An 18,354-nucleotide genomic window follows, 5' to 3' on the forward strand; every position below is an offset into this window, starting at 1 on the left:
AACCACCTAGAAGAAGTGCATATCGAGTCCGACAATGATCTAAATTTGTGTGGTAGCGAATAAACCCAGCGGGTCCTCAGGGTGTTGTGGACACCACACCTGGATGAGCTTCGCTTTTCCACATGAATGAGCGAGGAAATGCAGCCATTAACCTTGGTTTCATTGTGCGAATTTCTGAAGAAATTACTGATCCATACTGCATTCGAGTGTTGTACTTTTCGCTTGTCCGTTCTGTTCTAGAAACTAATTGTAACATCTGGTGGGCACCAGAAAATTAACAAATTTGGATTAACAGAATTGAAGTAGTCCAAGTGAGGTTCATTCGTTATACTCTTGGATCTTTGCCGTTGCGTAACCCATCGGATCTGCCACTGTACGTTGATCGTTGTCCTAGGATATATCCAGAGCCATCTTTGTTGGAAATTTTTTAACTGGTCAAATCGATGTTCCTTGTATTATCTCACAGATCAATGTAAATGTGCTCCCTAGAAGTCTAAAGATCGTGGGCCTTTTTGAAACTTGACTCTCTGCGAACTGAATATGGCCAATGTGTGATATATTTAACTGAATTTATGATTTTTTCGCTCGTGCCGAGTTAGCTAATGGTGCTAGCTCATCGTGCTAACTCGTTGTGCTAGCTCTTCGAATCCTACAGCTCGAGCACGAAGGTTACCTAGCACGAGCGGTATCAGTGCTTATTGCTTTTGGTTCGTTCAAAGCGGCAGCTCAGCTCGTGTTAGACTCTCGTGCTGTTTTCCATGCATCATACGGGAACAGATTGCGATCGGCAAGTTTCACTGATATCCACACTTGCTCGGTCATCGTTGATCACTCGGGCTTTTATACCAAAGCGAACGGCGATAAGCACACCACCGCCTGATGTCTTGTGGCTGTTGAGGGCGTTGCGGTCACAGCGGTAGACATCGAATATTGAACCAAACACTTGGCGAGACAGAGTGCGGTTGTCGAGCCACGTCTCGGTTAAGGCGATAACGTCATAACAGCAACCCGTGGTCGCGAAGAAAATAGCAGTCCGTTAATGAATTTAAGCCACCAACATTCTTGTAGTAAACCTCGATGTTGTTGGAGGACGGATCAGGTACAGCAGAGAGCGAAGCTATGTTGCCGTGTAGGAAGATCCTTTCGTCAATCCCACGAACAGTGTCGGAACGGTCGTTTGGTGGACTGTGGTGAGGGATTCGAGTCATCCCGAAGCAACTGCATCGCGCCCCAAAATACGACTATCGTCGTCGGCGAGAGAAATGGTTGGCATCTGTTCACAAGCTGTCGGAGCAAAAAACTGGAAGGGAAGAATACATCAGCGCTTGAAGTGTTCGGAACAGTTGTATGCTTGCCATTTTCATCAGGTTAGAAGACCCTTTCACTCATCCCACACACATAGGGTTGCCACCTCTGATGAGTCGTTGACCCGGAGATTATAAATTACCTGGGAGTAGGCTGGAAGACATGAACCTACACTGAAACCATACAAAAATTGATTCAATTCGTTGTTGGACATTTTGGAACACATTAATCGTTTTTCATTACCTGCTAAGGTAAAAAGTGACAAGTATTCCTGTGAACCGATTCCGACTCAATCGTTTTCGGAATCAGTTACTGCATTTGAGCTGGAATCCATGCTGACTCCATTCGGAGCTCCGAATCAAATTCCGAATGGTTTGACCTGGTAAACGCACCAGACTCGGAGATATTGATGTAAAACCCGGAAATCGCTTCCAAAAACTGGAGTCTCCGGGTCAAACCCGGACGGATGGCAACCCTACACACACAGAACCGGGACGACTGATGATCGCTGGCTGCAATTGCTCGACCGTGGCGGGAAGATCGAGGGCTTCCATAGTGCCATCTGCGGTGCGTCCCAGTATGCGTTGAAACCCGATGGCGCGATGCGGAGAGCAGGAACGGGATGGTAGCAGCTTACGGCGAGAGTCGTACGATGAGCTAGAAGCGTGAATCTGTTAAACCGTTGCACAGTGGCGGGTCTTCAAACAAAGGTCGAACAAAACCTCAAATGTTACCTAATTTGGCTGAAAATCACAATTTAAGCTAATTTTGAGGTGCTGAGCTCATTTTTGATGTCAAAAGTCATAAAATATTAAATGCATTTTTCCATACAGTGTCATTGAACCTTTCTTATAACTATGATCCTGTTTTCATGATAGATTTTCCGTTACTGTTCACCAATGTCAGCAATATCATAAAAAATGAAGAGCACTACTTTAAATCCATTGTATAACGTGTTGGTTTACTGTAGATTGTCTAACTATTTTACATAAAACGCCATGCGCCTCCATATCCGCAACAAAGCTTTAAAATCTCCTTAAAAAATTTTGCGCACCTAGGCGCAGAACGAAACCATGATATTCGAAAAGTAGAGGTTATTTCCCATAGAATGTGTACTATGTGACCGTTCCGAAATGATTCCGAAATTTGTACAGAATACATTAGTGATAAAAGTATTTTTGATCTGACCACCTCAAACATATTTAAACTAAAAAGTCATAGTTCCAAGCAAATTTACCAAATGTATTTTATTCACCAAGCAAGTTCTTTCGTTCTTCTACACAATGAAACTAGTTGTGATAAAATCGGACCAAAATCAAAAGAGCAACATGCATTTGAAGTGTACAGAGCAATGGTGGTTTCGGAAATTAAAATCATTAAAAAGTTCGGACTTTGCTGCGTTTAAACTCATGTTAAAAATAGTGTTCTTATCCAATGATCATAAAATTTTGAATATACATCATTCAATATATGAGAAATTTAGGAAAAATATAAAATATCAATATTTCAAAAATAAATTTTTGAGGTTTTGGCCAGCCTCCAGCCACTGTGCGTTGTTTCGTTACAATTTGTATAATACTTGCCGAAAAAGTAGCGGGGGGATCGAGGGCTTCGCTCAAGACATTCAAAATATGCGTTTATGGAAATCTTTGCTCGAAAAATAATGTCGTCGATCGTTCGTTTCTGGTGAAGGTACAGGTTTCCGTCCCAACTTACCCCGAGCTTCTAATTGCTCACACCTTAGGGGTCATTCATATACCACGGGGACCAAAAAACCTTCGGTTTTGACGCCCTCCTCCTCCCTTTACATAGACAAGCGTGGACATTTCATGTACCACACAATGTCCACGTGGACTTTCCCGAGATTTTTATCAAGTATCATTCCGATTTCAGGTATTCATATTGTGTTGGACTTTTTTGATACTTGCTGTAACCTGAAGAATCGAATAAAAATTAGTTCAAACTTTGCAGGTTTTCTGAGACATTTGTAAAAATTACAAACATTAAAAATTCTATGCCTAAAAGACACTTTTTCGCAATACACAACATTCAAGTAAATTATGAACTTCGATTGGCGTATGTAAAATCAACAACATTATTTAAAACTCTAAAATAGTTGAAAACGATATAGACGATTGAATCAAGTTTTTTCGGAAGCATTTTGCCCGGTGTTGCACAGTTTTGGAATGATTTGAAGGGAAACATCAAACGCTTAAGCCTATTATGACAAAAATTTGTATTAAGACCTTATTGAGAAAAAATATAAGTATGAGTACACGTGGATTACTTTTTTTACCCCCCCCCCCCCCCACTATGGGCAAGCATAGACTTTTTCGTACTCCCTACCCTCTCCCAAATTGTCCACGTGGTATATGGATGGCCCCTTAGCTTTTTCTCAATGACAAATGTCTATTGCTAAATCAACTCTGAAAAAATGAGGTAAAGAAAGCTACATCAATTCGTTAAATTTATTATTTCATCTATGAATTTTACTGTTCACTTTGTTACACGTTACATGCATAGTAGCGTTGCATTTCATGCATTAATATGGTTTTATTTTGTCGTTGCCAATTTTTCGCGCATTTGTATTTATGTCCTTAACATTTATTTCACGTTGTTTGTTGCCTAATATAAAGACGAACGCTTGTTTTGAATTGATCATTATGCACACGATTTGCTGAATTGTTTTTGACAATGACAGTTGTTTGTAATAGTTTCAAGTTTTAGTTGTTAATAACCGTATGAATTTAGTATTTGTTTTTTTTTCTTCTTTTGAATGTTTGGTAAGATGGGTTCAACAGTGTGTTTAATGAACGGTGAGTGCTATCTGCCAAACATGATTAATAATTTTGGCTAAATCGTCGAAAAGCAAGGTGCCTGCTTCACTTGAACACAACTCTAACTATGACATTAAACAATCTGGTAACAAGTAATTAGAAATTAATATTGTATGACCTCCAGTTAGCATTATCCGAATTTGATCATTCGGTTAATTATGCATAGCAGTTTTCAACTACTTGTTTGGTTGGTTCCAAGCTGTAAATATGTGGAATAAATTGTGTTCAATTACAAAGCGCTAATATTTACACACAAGAGAAGCTGTCTCTGTTCTAACTTTGAACACATGTCTGTTCTGGTTTCTAAACTTATTTTCTTCCTGAAATTTTTTGTAATCTCTGAGCTAATGTTTCTTAAAATTCCATATGCACGTACAAGTTTGTGTTATTATAAAAAACAATCTACTACCGGAGCTAACCCGCAAAAAACTCGTTTCCTCAGTATTCAATTCCAACGTCACAATTATGCGTGTTTCAGGTATCACACCAAGCCGTCCAGCTTCAAACATAGCTGTACTGATTATCCACGGCCCGTTGGCCATCTTCACTGTTCGCTGCGGACGGTGGTACTTGCTGTGCTGCGTTAGACATCGTCCCTTGGCCAGTTACTGTCCCGGTCTGTCCGCCAGGCATCTCGTGTGCCGAGACAGTCTGCTGCGAAAGTTCCAGGTCGCACGTTTTAATACGTACGCTTCCATTCATAGTGATCACTTGCAAGGGCTGCACGGTTGGCGTGAGCGGCGGATGCGGAAGGAGAAAGTGTAAATTTGTGGGGGGTTTCGGTCAAATATGGGGGGGAAGGTACGAATTTAGAGTTTGGAATAATCTAGGGAAGGTTATAATTTTGTAAGAAGCGTTATTCAAGCATATTGGGAATACTACAATGTAGATAGATAAACATACGGGTTGGCCTTACTTACCTAATGTGAAATCACATCGAACAGTGAAAGTTGAAATAAGGGTGATAAACTGGGTAGACTTGTAAACCAAAGTGAACCAACGTTTGTATGCTAGAATTTCAGGACTATATCATATAATTTCTGACTACTGTGCAACTATTTCTTCTCCTGCTACTGAACTAACATGGTTTAGATGTTTATGTACTCTGTCCTACCAAAAGTATATATTCGTTTAATCTATAACATTCCAGAAATGTAATCCTTATGAAAACATTCCCTGATTGTTCCTCTGTTGCATGATACAAATTGCTAATAAAAAGAAACCACTTGAACGTTTCGAACATTTATTGATTTGTTAATACAGTATTCTAGGGTTTGAGTCAATTGGCATAAAGTCATTTGGCATAAGGTCATTTGGCATAACGGACATTTGGCACAACGGTCATTTGGCATAATTTTGAGAATTGATTACACTGAAGGTCATTTGGCATAACGGACATTTGGCATAACGGTCATTTGGCATAATGGTCATTTGGCATAATTTTTGAGAATTGATTACACTGAAGGTCATTTGGCATAACAGACATTTGGCATAATTTTGAGAATTGATTACACTGAAGGTCATTTGGCATAACGGACATTTGGCATATCGGTCATTTGGCATAATTTTGAGAAGTGATCACATTGGAGGTCATTTGCCATTTTTTCGACTACAGGGAAACGCATAAATTAAGATTGTGCGACAAGTCAGGTAATTCGGCATAATTTTGAGCCCTGCTACTTCTGAAGATCTTTTCGTACAAATATTTTTTGTTAATGAAAACAGTAATTTAGCATAACGGTCGTTTGGCATAGGTATATGTAGTATCGATTACCAGGATGTTTTTTGAGTATATCCTTTCCTGTATGTATTATGTATTTTGATTGCATGTTGACAATAACGATCATCGTTGGAGGGAAAGTTAGTTATGCAGTTGTAAGTAGCTGGCATGTAGCTCAAATGTTTGAGCACAACGGCAACGACCTAAATATTTAAATGAGTTTGTTTACCAATAGTACTAAAATTGAACTTGAACCAAAATTAATTAGATTATTCTTCTTTACCAATTAATAAAACCATTTACGACTAATGTGGCCACGCCACATCGCTTCAAGTTGCGTGCCGTCCGACATCGCTGTCGCTCCATCGGACTTAAACTAATTTATAAGTATATTATTATTAGTTATAAGTAAATTAATGAGTAATCCGGGCAAACGAGTGGATCGCATGTTTGCTTGCGAGGGGCCGCCGCTTCCGACAAGAATGGACAAGCACAAAGATTTCAAAAATGAAACTATTAAATGTTAAAAATTCACTCGAAATATAATCAATATTAGGTAATGGCTAACAACACATTATTATTATTATTGCTTAGTGCAGCTTTAACCTTATGGGTCATTCACCTGATAACCTATACATTCGTATGTTATGCCAAATGACTCAGTGAGATCACTTACCAACATTATGTCAAATATCCTTTATGTCAAATGACCTTCAGTGTGATCAATTCTCAAAATTATGCCAAGTGACCCTTATGCCAAATGACCGTTATAGCATATGTCCGTTATGCCAAATAACCTTCAGTGTGATCAATTCTCCATGTTATGCCAAATGACCATTATGCCAAATAACCGTTATGCCAAATGACCTTATGCCAAATGACTATGTCATTTATGAGCCAGTATTCTGATATATTGTACATTGCCGTTATAAGCTTAATTGTTGTGTTAAAAAAGAATGATTAATTAATTGATCTTACTCCATTGAAGTCTTTTTAGGGAAGCACACATACAAGCAATAAAGTACGGAACCTTATAATACACATCTGTTTTCAGATGTTGTGACGCAACCGTTGTACGTCATAATATCTCGGACGTTATGACGCATTCACGTTATCGAAATTTATGTCGCAATAAACGTCTTGGACACTGTGACGCACTCATAGTGTCTAATTATGACGCACGGTACTGCTTCATAACGCCCCACAATAGTCAGCATCATAACGCCCGGGACATTATGACGTAGAATAGTGTGTCATAAGATCCGAAAGCAAGAATACGTCAAAAGATCCGAAACCTCTCCTGTGTCCCCACATCCGAAACTAGTCCTGCGTCATAATGTCCGGGATCTTGTGATGCACACTGATATTGGGATATTAAGACGCAGAGGTATTGCGTCATAAAGTCCGGAATAATATGAGGCACTCATTGTTTCGGATATTTTGACGCACAGGTACCTACTGCGTCATAACGTCCCAGGTCTTATAGAATTGGGACAATACGACGTAGCATAATAGTATCCGAAACTATAAGTGCGTCACAGTGCTCACGAACTCCCCTTTGACATAAGATCCGAAAACGAATGTGCATCATAATGTCAGAGACATTGTGACTCACAAGGGGTGGGCCCTAGGATCCGAAAATAATTGAGCGTCATAAAATCTAGGATGTTATGACGCACAATCATTTTCGGATATTATGCCACAACCTGGTGCGTCATAATACCCCAGACATTATGACTCGCTCTTCGTTGGGACATTATGACGCAGTACGGATTTCGGACGATGCGACACTAGAATGATTGCGGATTTTAAGACGTACATTTATTTTCGGACATTATGATGCGCCCTTGTGCGTCACAACGTTGTGATGCACATTATTTCGGGACGGTATGACATGGGATATTATTGCGCAGTTCTTATCAGAGTTGAAAATAATCGAAGCTCTTTTTTGATGGCTGAAAATGAACTATAACAATATCCGAAACTGTAAGTGCGTCACGGTGTCCAGGATACCGACTGCCACATAAGATCTGAAATCGAACGTGTATCATAACGTCCGGGGAAACCGTGTCATAACGTCCGAGGTCATAACGTCCGAAGGGTAGTGCGTCACAAAGTGAGGGACATTATGACGCACAAGGGTGCGTCAATACATCCGATAACAATGTATCAAAAGATCCGAAACCATTATTGTGTCACAATGTCTGAAAGAGGTGCTGCGTGATAATGTCCGGGATCTTATGACGCACACCGATATTGGGATATAACGACGCAGAAGCATTGCGTCATACACTTTGAGATGGTAGGACACACTCATAGCTTTGCATATTATAACGCATAAGCACTGCGTCATAGCGTCCCAGGTCATAAGGTCCCAAAAGGGGAACTGGGACATTGTGATGCTAGAAATACCCGACACTATAAGTGCGTCACAGTGTCCATGAAGTCGACTGCGACATAAAATCCGAAAGCGACCGTGCCTCATAGCGTCCGTCCCGGACAAGGGACGCGTCATAAAAGCCTGTTGCGTCATATTGTTCCAGACATTATAACGCCACTTTCTTTGGGACCTTATGACCTGGGACGTTATGACTCTTATGAGTGCGTCAATGAACTTTTTAACGCAGTGCTCTGCGTCATAACATCCCAATATCATATAGAGAAAGCTATAGGAAATTTTATGAGCCTTTTTGAAAACTTATTGTTGTTGATGGAGAATTGCCCATAACTTATGAAAAGGTCATAATAAAACAAAATAATTGTGTTGTTAAAATAAAATTTAAAGTATCTCGAGAACTACTACATTTCAGAAAATTTTTGTTATGATCATTTTGATTTAAAATGGCGTTTAGAATCATATTCGAAAATCAAATTGTATTTTTAACTGCAAATAGTATGAATTACAAAAATATATCAAAAGTTGTTGTTAGGAAAACTTTTTTTTTGAAAGCTTCTCCATCATCCAAATATACTGAAAAATTTTCTTTTACTTCTTCAAAACGATAAACATTAGATTTTTGACATTTTATGATGGGGTAACAGGAATAAATTTAAAAAAGAGCATAATACCCCGAATTAACTGTTTATGTTGGAACAAAATTCCAAATATCTCGAAAACTATCGCATTTTGGAAGATTTTTGTTAAATACATTTTGATTTCAAACGGTACTTAGAAATTATATTCTGTGATAAAATTACAGTTTTGTATGTCAATCAGTATGTATTTAAAAATGTAAAAAGTTATTGTTAGAAAAACTTTTTTACTGATAAGTTCTCCATCATACAATCACATTCAAAATGTGCCTTTTCTCTTTAGATGTTTGTTGATAAAATACAAAAAATTAGAAAAAATGGGTTTATGCAATTTAAATTTTTAACAAATTTTTGTTTTTATGAAAAATGACATTTTTTCAGTATATATTTTTACAGGGAATGAATATTTCTGTTCATTCCCTGTAACTCCTTCTCAGAAAGTTTTGCTGTATAAAATACAGTAATCGAACAAAAAATTCAAATAATGCACGTAGAAATATCTACGCCCTTTTTAAAAATTCCCCTTGAGTCAAAATAATCTTACTGATTGTGGAAAAATTTTTGGTCGTCCATCCCGGTGAAATGTGTAGTTTCATTGGAATCTAAGATGGTCGGTCACGATTTTACAGATTTTCGGACGGATCTTCGTGGAATTCCTCTAATGAGGAATTTTGTTGAACAACTTGAACTTGTAGGATTAGAGGTTATCGATTTATGAAGCGTTTTCTGTGTTAATCCCCTTAAATTTTTGTTTTTTAAATATAACTTTTTCCATAGTGACTTATCGTACAAACGATTTTCCAGAGAAATGTGGAGCCATTAAAATCACATAATATTGTTGCAGACTATGTAAAAATACTCATTCGTTTCCAAGTTACTGAAGATTTTACCATTTTTTACGCCAACTTAAATTACGTAAAAGAAAGAAAGGTGCAAACCAAAATACACAAGCAGGCATTTTTCCAATGTCTAGACTATGCACTATAAAGATAGGAAAACGGATCAAACGTGGCACTCTAGAATCCTATAAATATGGTAAGCTTACTTTATCATGTTTTAAGACTTTTTCCATGCATAAATCAACAAAGATTTTTTTATTTTTTTCGCAAATTTTAGTAATTTTTGGTTTGATATTCAATTATAAAAATATTTTCACTTATGCGTTTATAAACGTGGGAGCCAAAATGTGCAGTTTTTGATATCATCGGAGATCCCAAACTGATGTATACTCAAATACACATGTCATAATGAATTTAATGCTTACAAAAGACTGTTAAACCATTAATTACAAAGCTTTATGAAAAAATCAAGAAAAGGTTTTTTCGTTGATTTTAATACGGAAAAAGTAAAAAAAACATGAAAAAGTGAGCTTACCATGGAGTTGTAGAGTACCACGCATCCAACCTTCTCACTGGTTTATTTTGATTTGCACCTTTCTTATACGTAGTTGAAGTTGGTATAAAAAAATCATCAAACTTAGAAACGAATGAGTATTTTAACATAAAGTCTGCAACAATATTATGTGGTGTGTAGAGGCCTACATTTGCCTGGAACATCGTTTGCATGATAAGTCACAATGGAAAAAGTTATATCAGAAAAAAACTAAATTTAAGGGGGTTGCCATAGAAAACGTTTTATAAATCGATAACCTTTAGCCCTACAAGTTCAAGTTGTTCGACAAAATTCTTCATTACGAGCATTTCTAAAACTTTGTCGAAAATCCAACTTTCTACCTCTTCAGTATAAAAAGGTAATTTTTCTAGTTCAATCATGGTAAGCCATACCTAATTTTGAATTTTTATCGGATTCTGGGGAATATTCATATGGGTGAATGGAGAACAGTGAGTCTAGTTATGTGAGGTATGCAGCCAGGCTCAATGAAACTGTCCAAATCAGTCTTGAATATCACATACATTTGGAGCAACATCAGATGTTGCTTTAAGCTGTTCTCAACCGACACTCGGCAGTTTTCAAGCCTCCACCCGTGTTACGACTTGATAAGGCCAAACTGGTGTCGAAGGGGGTCAATTGAGGTTGTCTGACGTATTCCTGATGGCCACATCACTAGCGTTTCTGCGCTAGAATCGACAGCCAGCCTTAGTTGATTATAGGCTTAGGGACTATATTTAATGTGGTAAATAACGTCTTTTTCGCTTCTGATAGTTTATATTCGATCTCTTCTTTGAGACGATCGACCAACGGCGTCGAAATGCCGGAAGAGATGAGCAGCGGCAGGCGAGTTTAACAAGAGGGAAAGAGACACTTATTACCATTGGCATGAAATCTGTAAGTAGCACTAACAAAAATTTTAATTTCAGGAACTGTACGAGATGGTGCTGGGCCTGTGGCCTTCGACTGGCATGGTCCATTCTCATTGGTTCGGAAGTCTTCTTGGCTGGTTGGTAGATACGTGCTCCTACTTACAAGTTGATCAATTCGCTTGGGTGGAGGACATGTGGATTCTACTAGTTGTCGACTCCTTTGACCGTGGGTATGAGGCTAGTTCAGGGAAGGAGTGCAGGACTGGCACCTAAGAGATAGTTACTTATTCGGGACTTGTTTTTATGATTGTTTAATTCAACCAAGCACACCGACTCTGATCATAAGCAACCCTTTAGGGTCCGTGTGGTCTATTCAAGTCAAACCAGGCGGACATTCGGTTCGAGCAAACTTTAGGGGGAATAGTGGATACATATTTCTTATGTCCTTTATGGGCAGAGATTCTTTTTTTGAAACCCTACAACGCCTTCACGCGTCTAGCTACTCAGAATGATAATAATAGAAAAGTCGCGAGTAAGGACTAATACTGCTAGTATGTATGTTTACCGTTTCAATTAACAGTCGATTGATCCGCTTCGGACCTAGGAGACAAAAAGGAAGAGACAGACGGCCCTATTCTGCGCGGCGTGTGACGTGAGACGACTAACCTCACCTCACTCTAAGTGACTTTTCTCACCCAATTCTGAAGAGTCACTTCGGGTGACGTGAGACACCCATTTAACCGCAATGGGGAATCTCACATCACCCGAGTCGACTCTCAGAATAGGGTGAAAAAAGTCACGTAAAGTGAGGTGAGATTAGTCGTCTCACGTCACACGCCGCGCAGAATAGGGCCGAGAAACGGATTCAATGCGAAATTTGCCAATATGACGTTGACCCCAAGGCGATGGTAGGATGATTTTCCATAGGATGACAGACTAGATGACACGACGTTACACGCTCTAAACTTGTGCCAAATGTATGACATACATACTATGTATTAATGTAAGCCCGTATGTATGCTTGTATAGGAGCAATGTATCCCTGAGCAACATGGAAGCAGAGGCTGCCAAAAACACTCATGGGAAGCCGGGTGCGCGGTCGTAGGTGTGACCATAAAGCACTGCACACACGGCGAGACGGTAGGTGTACAGTAATTGCACATAGGTTGTGGAGACAGCCCGATTGCACACTGATAAATAACAATAACAACAATTGTGGGGAATATTCATACGAACCATTCCTCTAATATACTATTTCGGTGGTTTGGCTTCTAGTGTGTGTTCTGACGTTATGACCTCGGATAGTATGGCACGGATTGACAGGATTTTAGTGCGTGTTTAGCGCCTTGTGTCACATATTTATGTTTGTTATACACACTAGAAATACCAAATCATGTGATGTACCCAGAGCCGTAGCGTGACCTTCTGGCATCCTTGGCGAGGTCACAGTTTTGGTGTTAACTTTGTCATTCTTTTTAGTTCTACTTTCGAAAAATGATTTCGTATGTACATGGAAATGGGTCCACTCTCCTAAGGCGGTGGCCACAAAGGCAGTTGCAGTATTCTCAGCGAATAAGTCGTGGTAAACATGAATCTCCCAAAAGAAAGACTTCAAATATAAAGGTTTAAAAAATTTCACATAGACATGTGAATACAACATGCGTTGTATAACATTCCACTAACACAAACTCGAGGAGCAAGTGGTTCAATTCGATAACACCAAGCTCTTTTGTAAATTGGGAGGGTCAAAGTAATGTTACAAAACAGTTTCGGTTAGAAACAGTTGGGAATGTCACCCTCAGACTTACCACATGTTTGCAGATTTTTCCTTCGGTTTGTCTTTCATTTTATTATATCTTCCGTAATTTCTGTCTCTGCTTTCGTATTCCTTCCTTATTCCTTAGACATATTCAACAGTGACAGATATCCCGAGAAAGTCGTCCAGATAAGTTCAGAATTGTGATATTCTGTCTAAAGCAAGCAAATGACGTTCGTGGCGACAAAATTGCTTTAGTTTTGCAACCATTTGGTGTTTACATTCTCTTCTTTTTCAGTGTTGAGTTCACTTGGAAATGACACATTATCTTCACTAATTTCATGATTTATCCTCACAAAAATTAAAAAGCCGCTCATGATTTTGGCGCCCATCTGAGGCTGGCGCCCTTGACGGGGGCCAGTCCGGCCAACCACATTCTACGGCTCTGGATGTGCCAGAAGATTAGAGAAGCAACCCATCCCCCCAAGTAACAAACTCAGTTTTACGATACACTCGAAGATATCTTCAAGACTAGTTTCATAAAACCGAACAAAAAAACATTCGATTCAATTATTCTGCAAAACTTTTTCAAGACAGCCATAAGCTCCACCCCCTTAAGCGAAAAAGACCCATACATAAGAAGGTTCTCAAGAGTACTTTCCAAGGTTCCCTTAAAACTTTTAGGTTGCACTCTTATAGCTGTACTAAAAATCTGCCTAAAACTACGATAAAACTACCATAAGTGTTGATAGATTTTTTTTTATGACGGCGCCGATGGTTGGGTGGTAAGCGTGACCGCCGCCCACCCCAGTTGGTCTGGGTTCAATCCCAGTCGAGGTCGTTGAGATTTTTCAGAGGTGAGAAAAATCTGAGGTCACGCCTTCCTTCGGAAGGGAAGTAAAGCCGTTGGTCCCCGGTCCATGAGTTGATGGGTCGATATCCAGTCCAGATAGTGGGAGTGTCACCTCTCTGGCGTCGGTGTTTGGCCTCGTAGCGGAAATAGGCCGACGGAAAATAAACAGAACTGGAAGAAGTTGATAGTTTTATGATTTTCTTTTACAAGAGCACTTCTAGCGCGCTACAAAACTGTTTTGTTAGATAGATGGCTTGTTTGTAGTCGAAAAGAAACAGTTTGAGCTAAAATCTATCCATTATGTGACAGTCCCTTACCAAAATGAAAAATCGTTAATAAAAGTTGTCAGCAGTTTAACTTATAATTGAGAAAACTTTCATACCATGTTCAGCTTTCCGTTATTATACAATATAAAAGTTCGAAAAACTCAACACACCTTGGAACAATTGTCTAAACATTGATATTCATAATATTTATACAATCTTTCCGAAAATTCAATAATTTTCGTGTATATTTTAATTGCTATATTTTAAATGAATCGTGTACAGCAACCTTTTTCTAGTCCAGAAATGTGTTTAAAATAGAAAGTATCAGTGTAGTCCATTAAAATATAGATGTTTATTGTAACTGCACCATCCCGGCTAAATCAAACATTTAATGACGCCATTACTTGTCATTGGTTTTAATTGAACCGACTATAACTGCCAGTACTCGCATAACAGTCCCATATGCAAAATTATTATGTCAAGAAAATGCGACCATAAGATTTTTGTTTTATTTTGTATCCAAGTGAGCTGCGTACGATTTACAACTACGCTATGCCCTAACACCTCCCAACCGTTTTTATTGATGTGCATCAGGATAGTCGAAAAAATGTCAATACAAATATAACCGATAAATATTGTCTGCAGCTTTCATCCAAAATTCATATGGGACTGATATGTGGATACTTTTCATATGGGACTGGCATTAGTTGATGTTTTTTGTACATTTTTTGAATTAATCAATAATAATCAGTGTGTTATTTGATAGTACAATAAAAATGGGACTTAACCCTGAGGTTGACTCAAAAGTGATGAAAATGCATATAAGACTGTTATGCGGGTACCGGCAGATAAGGTCCTAGTAAAACTAATTATTCTTAATCAAGAGCAATGATTTTTTCAGAACGCAATAAATCCATTTTTTATTTATGGCACTTTTGAAGATAATCTGTTAGACTTGAATAAAACTACTTGGAATTGTTCAAGACAGGTTGGTTTTTTGGAAGATTGCCCTTTCAACAACATAAACATTGAAAATATTATTATTGAAAATGGTGAAACGAAAATGCCTATGATTAACTGTTATGGTAATTACAATTCCGTCCAGGTTCTAATACTTTTCAAACAACGAATGTTAAATAGAGCTATACAAAAAACTAACAACATCTCGCTATATGTACAGCACTTGAGCAGTTTATTTGTTTGTTTGTTATAGAACGCCTTTATACAAGAATGCTTTTACTTTGTTAAAAATGTATGATTTTAAGAAGGTTTTATTGTAGCAATCTCAGATACATTCAGCATTGAACAAGAATGTCATAAAACTATCTTTTGGTTTTATGGTAGTTGAAAAAGAAGGATTCCATGAGAAACCGGCCGACCGCAAAATATGACCATCGTCGATTCGAACGAAACTTTGCAGGTGTGTTCGCTGTATGAATCTTCATGATATTCTCTGGCAATTGGAATATTTTGATACAAGAGTAATTTTTCAAAAGGGCGTAAACGTTTCTACGTGTATGAATTTCAAATTTTTTTTGTTCGATTACTGTATTTTATACTGCAAAACTATCTGAGAACAAGTTACAGGGAATGAATACTTCTGTCCGAAAAAAATATACACTGAAAAAAATGTTGTCATTTTTCAAAAAAACAAAAATTTATGAAAAAATTTAAATTGTGAAAAAAACCATTTTTTTAAATTTTTTGTATTTTGTTACCAAAAACTTAAAGAGAAAAGAAACATTTTGATTGTGATTGCATGATGGAGAAAAAATCGGTAAAAAAGTTTTTCTAACAATAACTTCGCACATGTTTTTAAATTTCATACTAATTGACATACAAAATTGTAATTTTATTACAGAATATAATTCTAAGCACCATTTGAAATCAAAATACATTTAACAAAAATCTTCCAAAATGCGATAGTTTTCGAGATATTTGAAATTTTGCTCCTCCAAAGCAATTAATTCGTGTAATTATGCTCTTTTTAAAAGTTATTCGCGTTACTTCATCAAAAAATGTCAAAAATTTAATGTTTGAATCAAAAAATGTCAAAAATTTAATGCAACCAAAATGATTAAACTATATAGCTGAATCATATGTTGGTTGTTTTCATGTAACTTTAAAATGTTTCACAATATCGCCTTGATGTCAAAGAGAAAGTTGCAGGAAAGTTTACGGGCCTTTTGAAAAACCTATTATTGTTGATGGAGAAACGCGACTAACTTATGAAAAGGTCGTAATAAAACAAAATAATTGTGTTGTTAAAACAAAAGTTAAAATATCTCGAGAACTACTACATTTTAGAAATTTTTTGTTAAGAGCATTTCGATTTAAAATGGCGTTTAAAATCATATTCAAAAAGAAAATTATATTTTTGACTGCAAACAGTAAGAATTATAAAAAAATGTCAAAAGTTGTTGTTAGGAAATTTTTTTATTGAAAGCTTCTCCAGGATCCAAATACACTAAAAAAGTTGCTTTTAGTCTTTAAAACGATAAACATTAAATTTTTGACATTTTTTGATGGGGTAACGCGAATAACTTTTAAAAAGAACATAATTACACGAATTAATTGTTTTTGAAGGAGCAAAATTTCAAATATCTCGAAAACTATCGCATTTTGGAAGATTTTTGTTAAATGCATTTTGATTTTAAATGGTGCTTAGAATTATATTCTGTAATAGAATTACAATTTTGTATGTCTATTAGTATGAAATTTAAAAACATGTACCAACTTATTGTTAGGAAAACTTTTTTACCGATTTTTTCTCCATCATGCAATCACATTCAAAATGTTTCTTTTCTCTTTAGGTTTTTGGTACCAAAATATAAAAAAATTAAAAAAATGGATTTTTTCGCGATTTAAATTTTTATCATAAATTTTAGTTTTTTTGAAAAATGACATTTTTTTCAGTGTATATTTTTTCAGACAAAAGTATTCATTCCCTGTAACTCGTTCTCAGATAGTTTTGCTGCATAAAATACAGTAATCGAACATAAAAATTTTGAAATTCATACACGTAGGAACGTTTACGCCCTTTTGAAAAGTTGCTCTTGAGTCAAAATAATCTTATTACCTGTGGAAAATATTTAGTCTTGCATGACGGTGAAACGTGTAAAGTTTCATTGGAATCTAAGATATTCGGTCACGATTTTAAAGATTTTCGGACGGATCTTCGTGGAATTCCTCAAAACGATCAGATACAGCTACAAGTCCTTGTCAAAAGCAATGATAAAACCAGATTTAATCGGTTGTATACCATTCCCCAGAAAGCCATTTCCCAGAAAGCCAATCCCCAGAATTCCATCCCCCAGAATGTACCGTTCCCCAGAAAAACATTGCCCAGAATATACCATTCCCTAGAAAGCCATTATCCAGAATGCTCCATTCCCCAGAAAGTCATACCCCAGAATACCCCATTCCCCAGAAAAGTTAATGTTTTTTTGTGATTAAGTCTAAGGTTTGCGCATTACCAAATTCAAGGAACTGGTGCGGTGTAAAGCTGCTGAGGACATGTCGCCGAATGTGGCCGCCCCTCGCAAGCAAACATGTTATCCACTCGTACAACCGGTTTACTCGAGCATAGGGATTGGTTCCTTCTTTCAATCATGAGCAGTTTTTTTGGTTTTGTATGCCAAAAAATTCTTGCACGCAAATTTGTGATATTTTCCTCTGACCGGTTTATTCAATCATAGGTGTTGATTCCTTCTTTTGAACATTCTTTGAATCTGTATTAAAGTCGAAATGAATGCTCATTTTGACAAACGGTTTGGTGTGTTTTTAGAGCATTTCTCTACAAACATACGATTACGGCGTAAAATCCAACTGTCAAAATTCTCTTTGAAAGGAAATTCCTGACAAACCGTTATAGGCCACACACAGTTCACAGCTTTAAATGAAAGAGAAAACCTTTTTCTTTTGTTTACTACCAACATCTTTGGTTGGAGAGTAATGGTTTGTCCAGAATTTCCGCTAAAAATGAATTTTGACAGTTGGCTTTAACGGCGTAATCATATGTTTGTCGAGGTTTATCTTTCATTTGAATTGGAAATATTTCCTATGCAAATGTACGATCTACCCAAAATATATTCGAAAATATTTTCGTGGCTTATGCCAAATGGTTCTTATACCACAGACTAACAGATATCATACTCGACAACAATTCTTCGCCAATGTTAGTGCTCATTTTGAATATATTTTTAGTTGGGACAGTGATCGCATTTACGATTATAATCCATATATGGCGCCACTGATATATGCGCAAATATACGGGATAGACCACTAGTAAAAAAAAGTTCCGGGGTCTGAGGGTTAACTAAT

At 37.3% G+C, this 18,354-nt stretch overlaps 1 protein-coding gene across 5 annotated transcripts in view; it reads right to left on the reverse strand.

Annotated features, from left to right (window-relative positions):
- Window positions 1-3,767: 3,767 nt before the first annotated feature.
- LOC131683893 (SH2B adapter protein 2) overlaps window positions 3,768-18,354 on the reverse strand; it is a 57,993-nt gene continuing 43,406 nt past the window's right edge. For 4 of the 5 annotated variants that reach the window (XM_058966274.1, XM_058966276.1, XM_058966278.1 and 1 more), the window contains exon 6: window positions 3,769-4,862. In XM_058966274.1, coding sequence (XP_058822257.1) covers window positions 4,644-4,862 — 219 coding nt within the window. In that variant the 3' untranslated portion in view covers window positions 3,769-4,643. Of the gene's footprint in view, window positions 4,863-18,354 lie in introns of all 5 variants that reach the window. The other variant, XM_058966279.1, reaches the window with a different exon arrangement.

Source organism: Topomyia yanbarensis, chromosome 2 (genome assembly GCF_030247195.1).
Source record: "Topomyia yanbarensis strain Yona2022 chromosome 2, ASM3024719v1, whole genome shotgun sequence".
Lineage (NCBI taxonomy): Eukaryota > Metazoa > Arthropoda > Insecta > Diptera > Culicidae > Topomyia > Topomyia yanbarensis.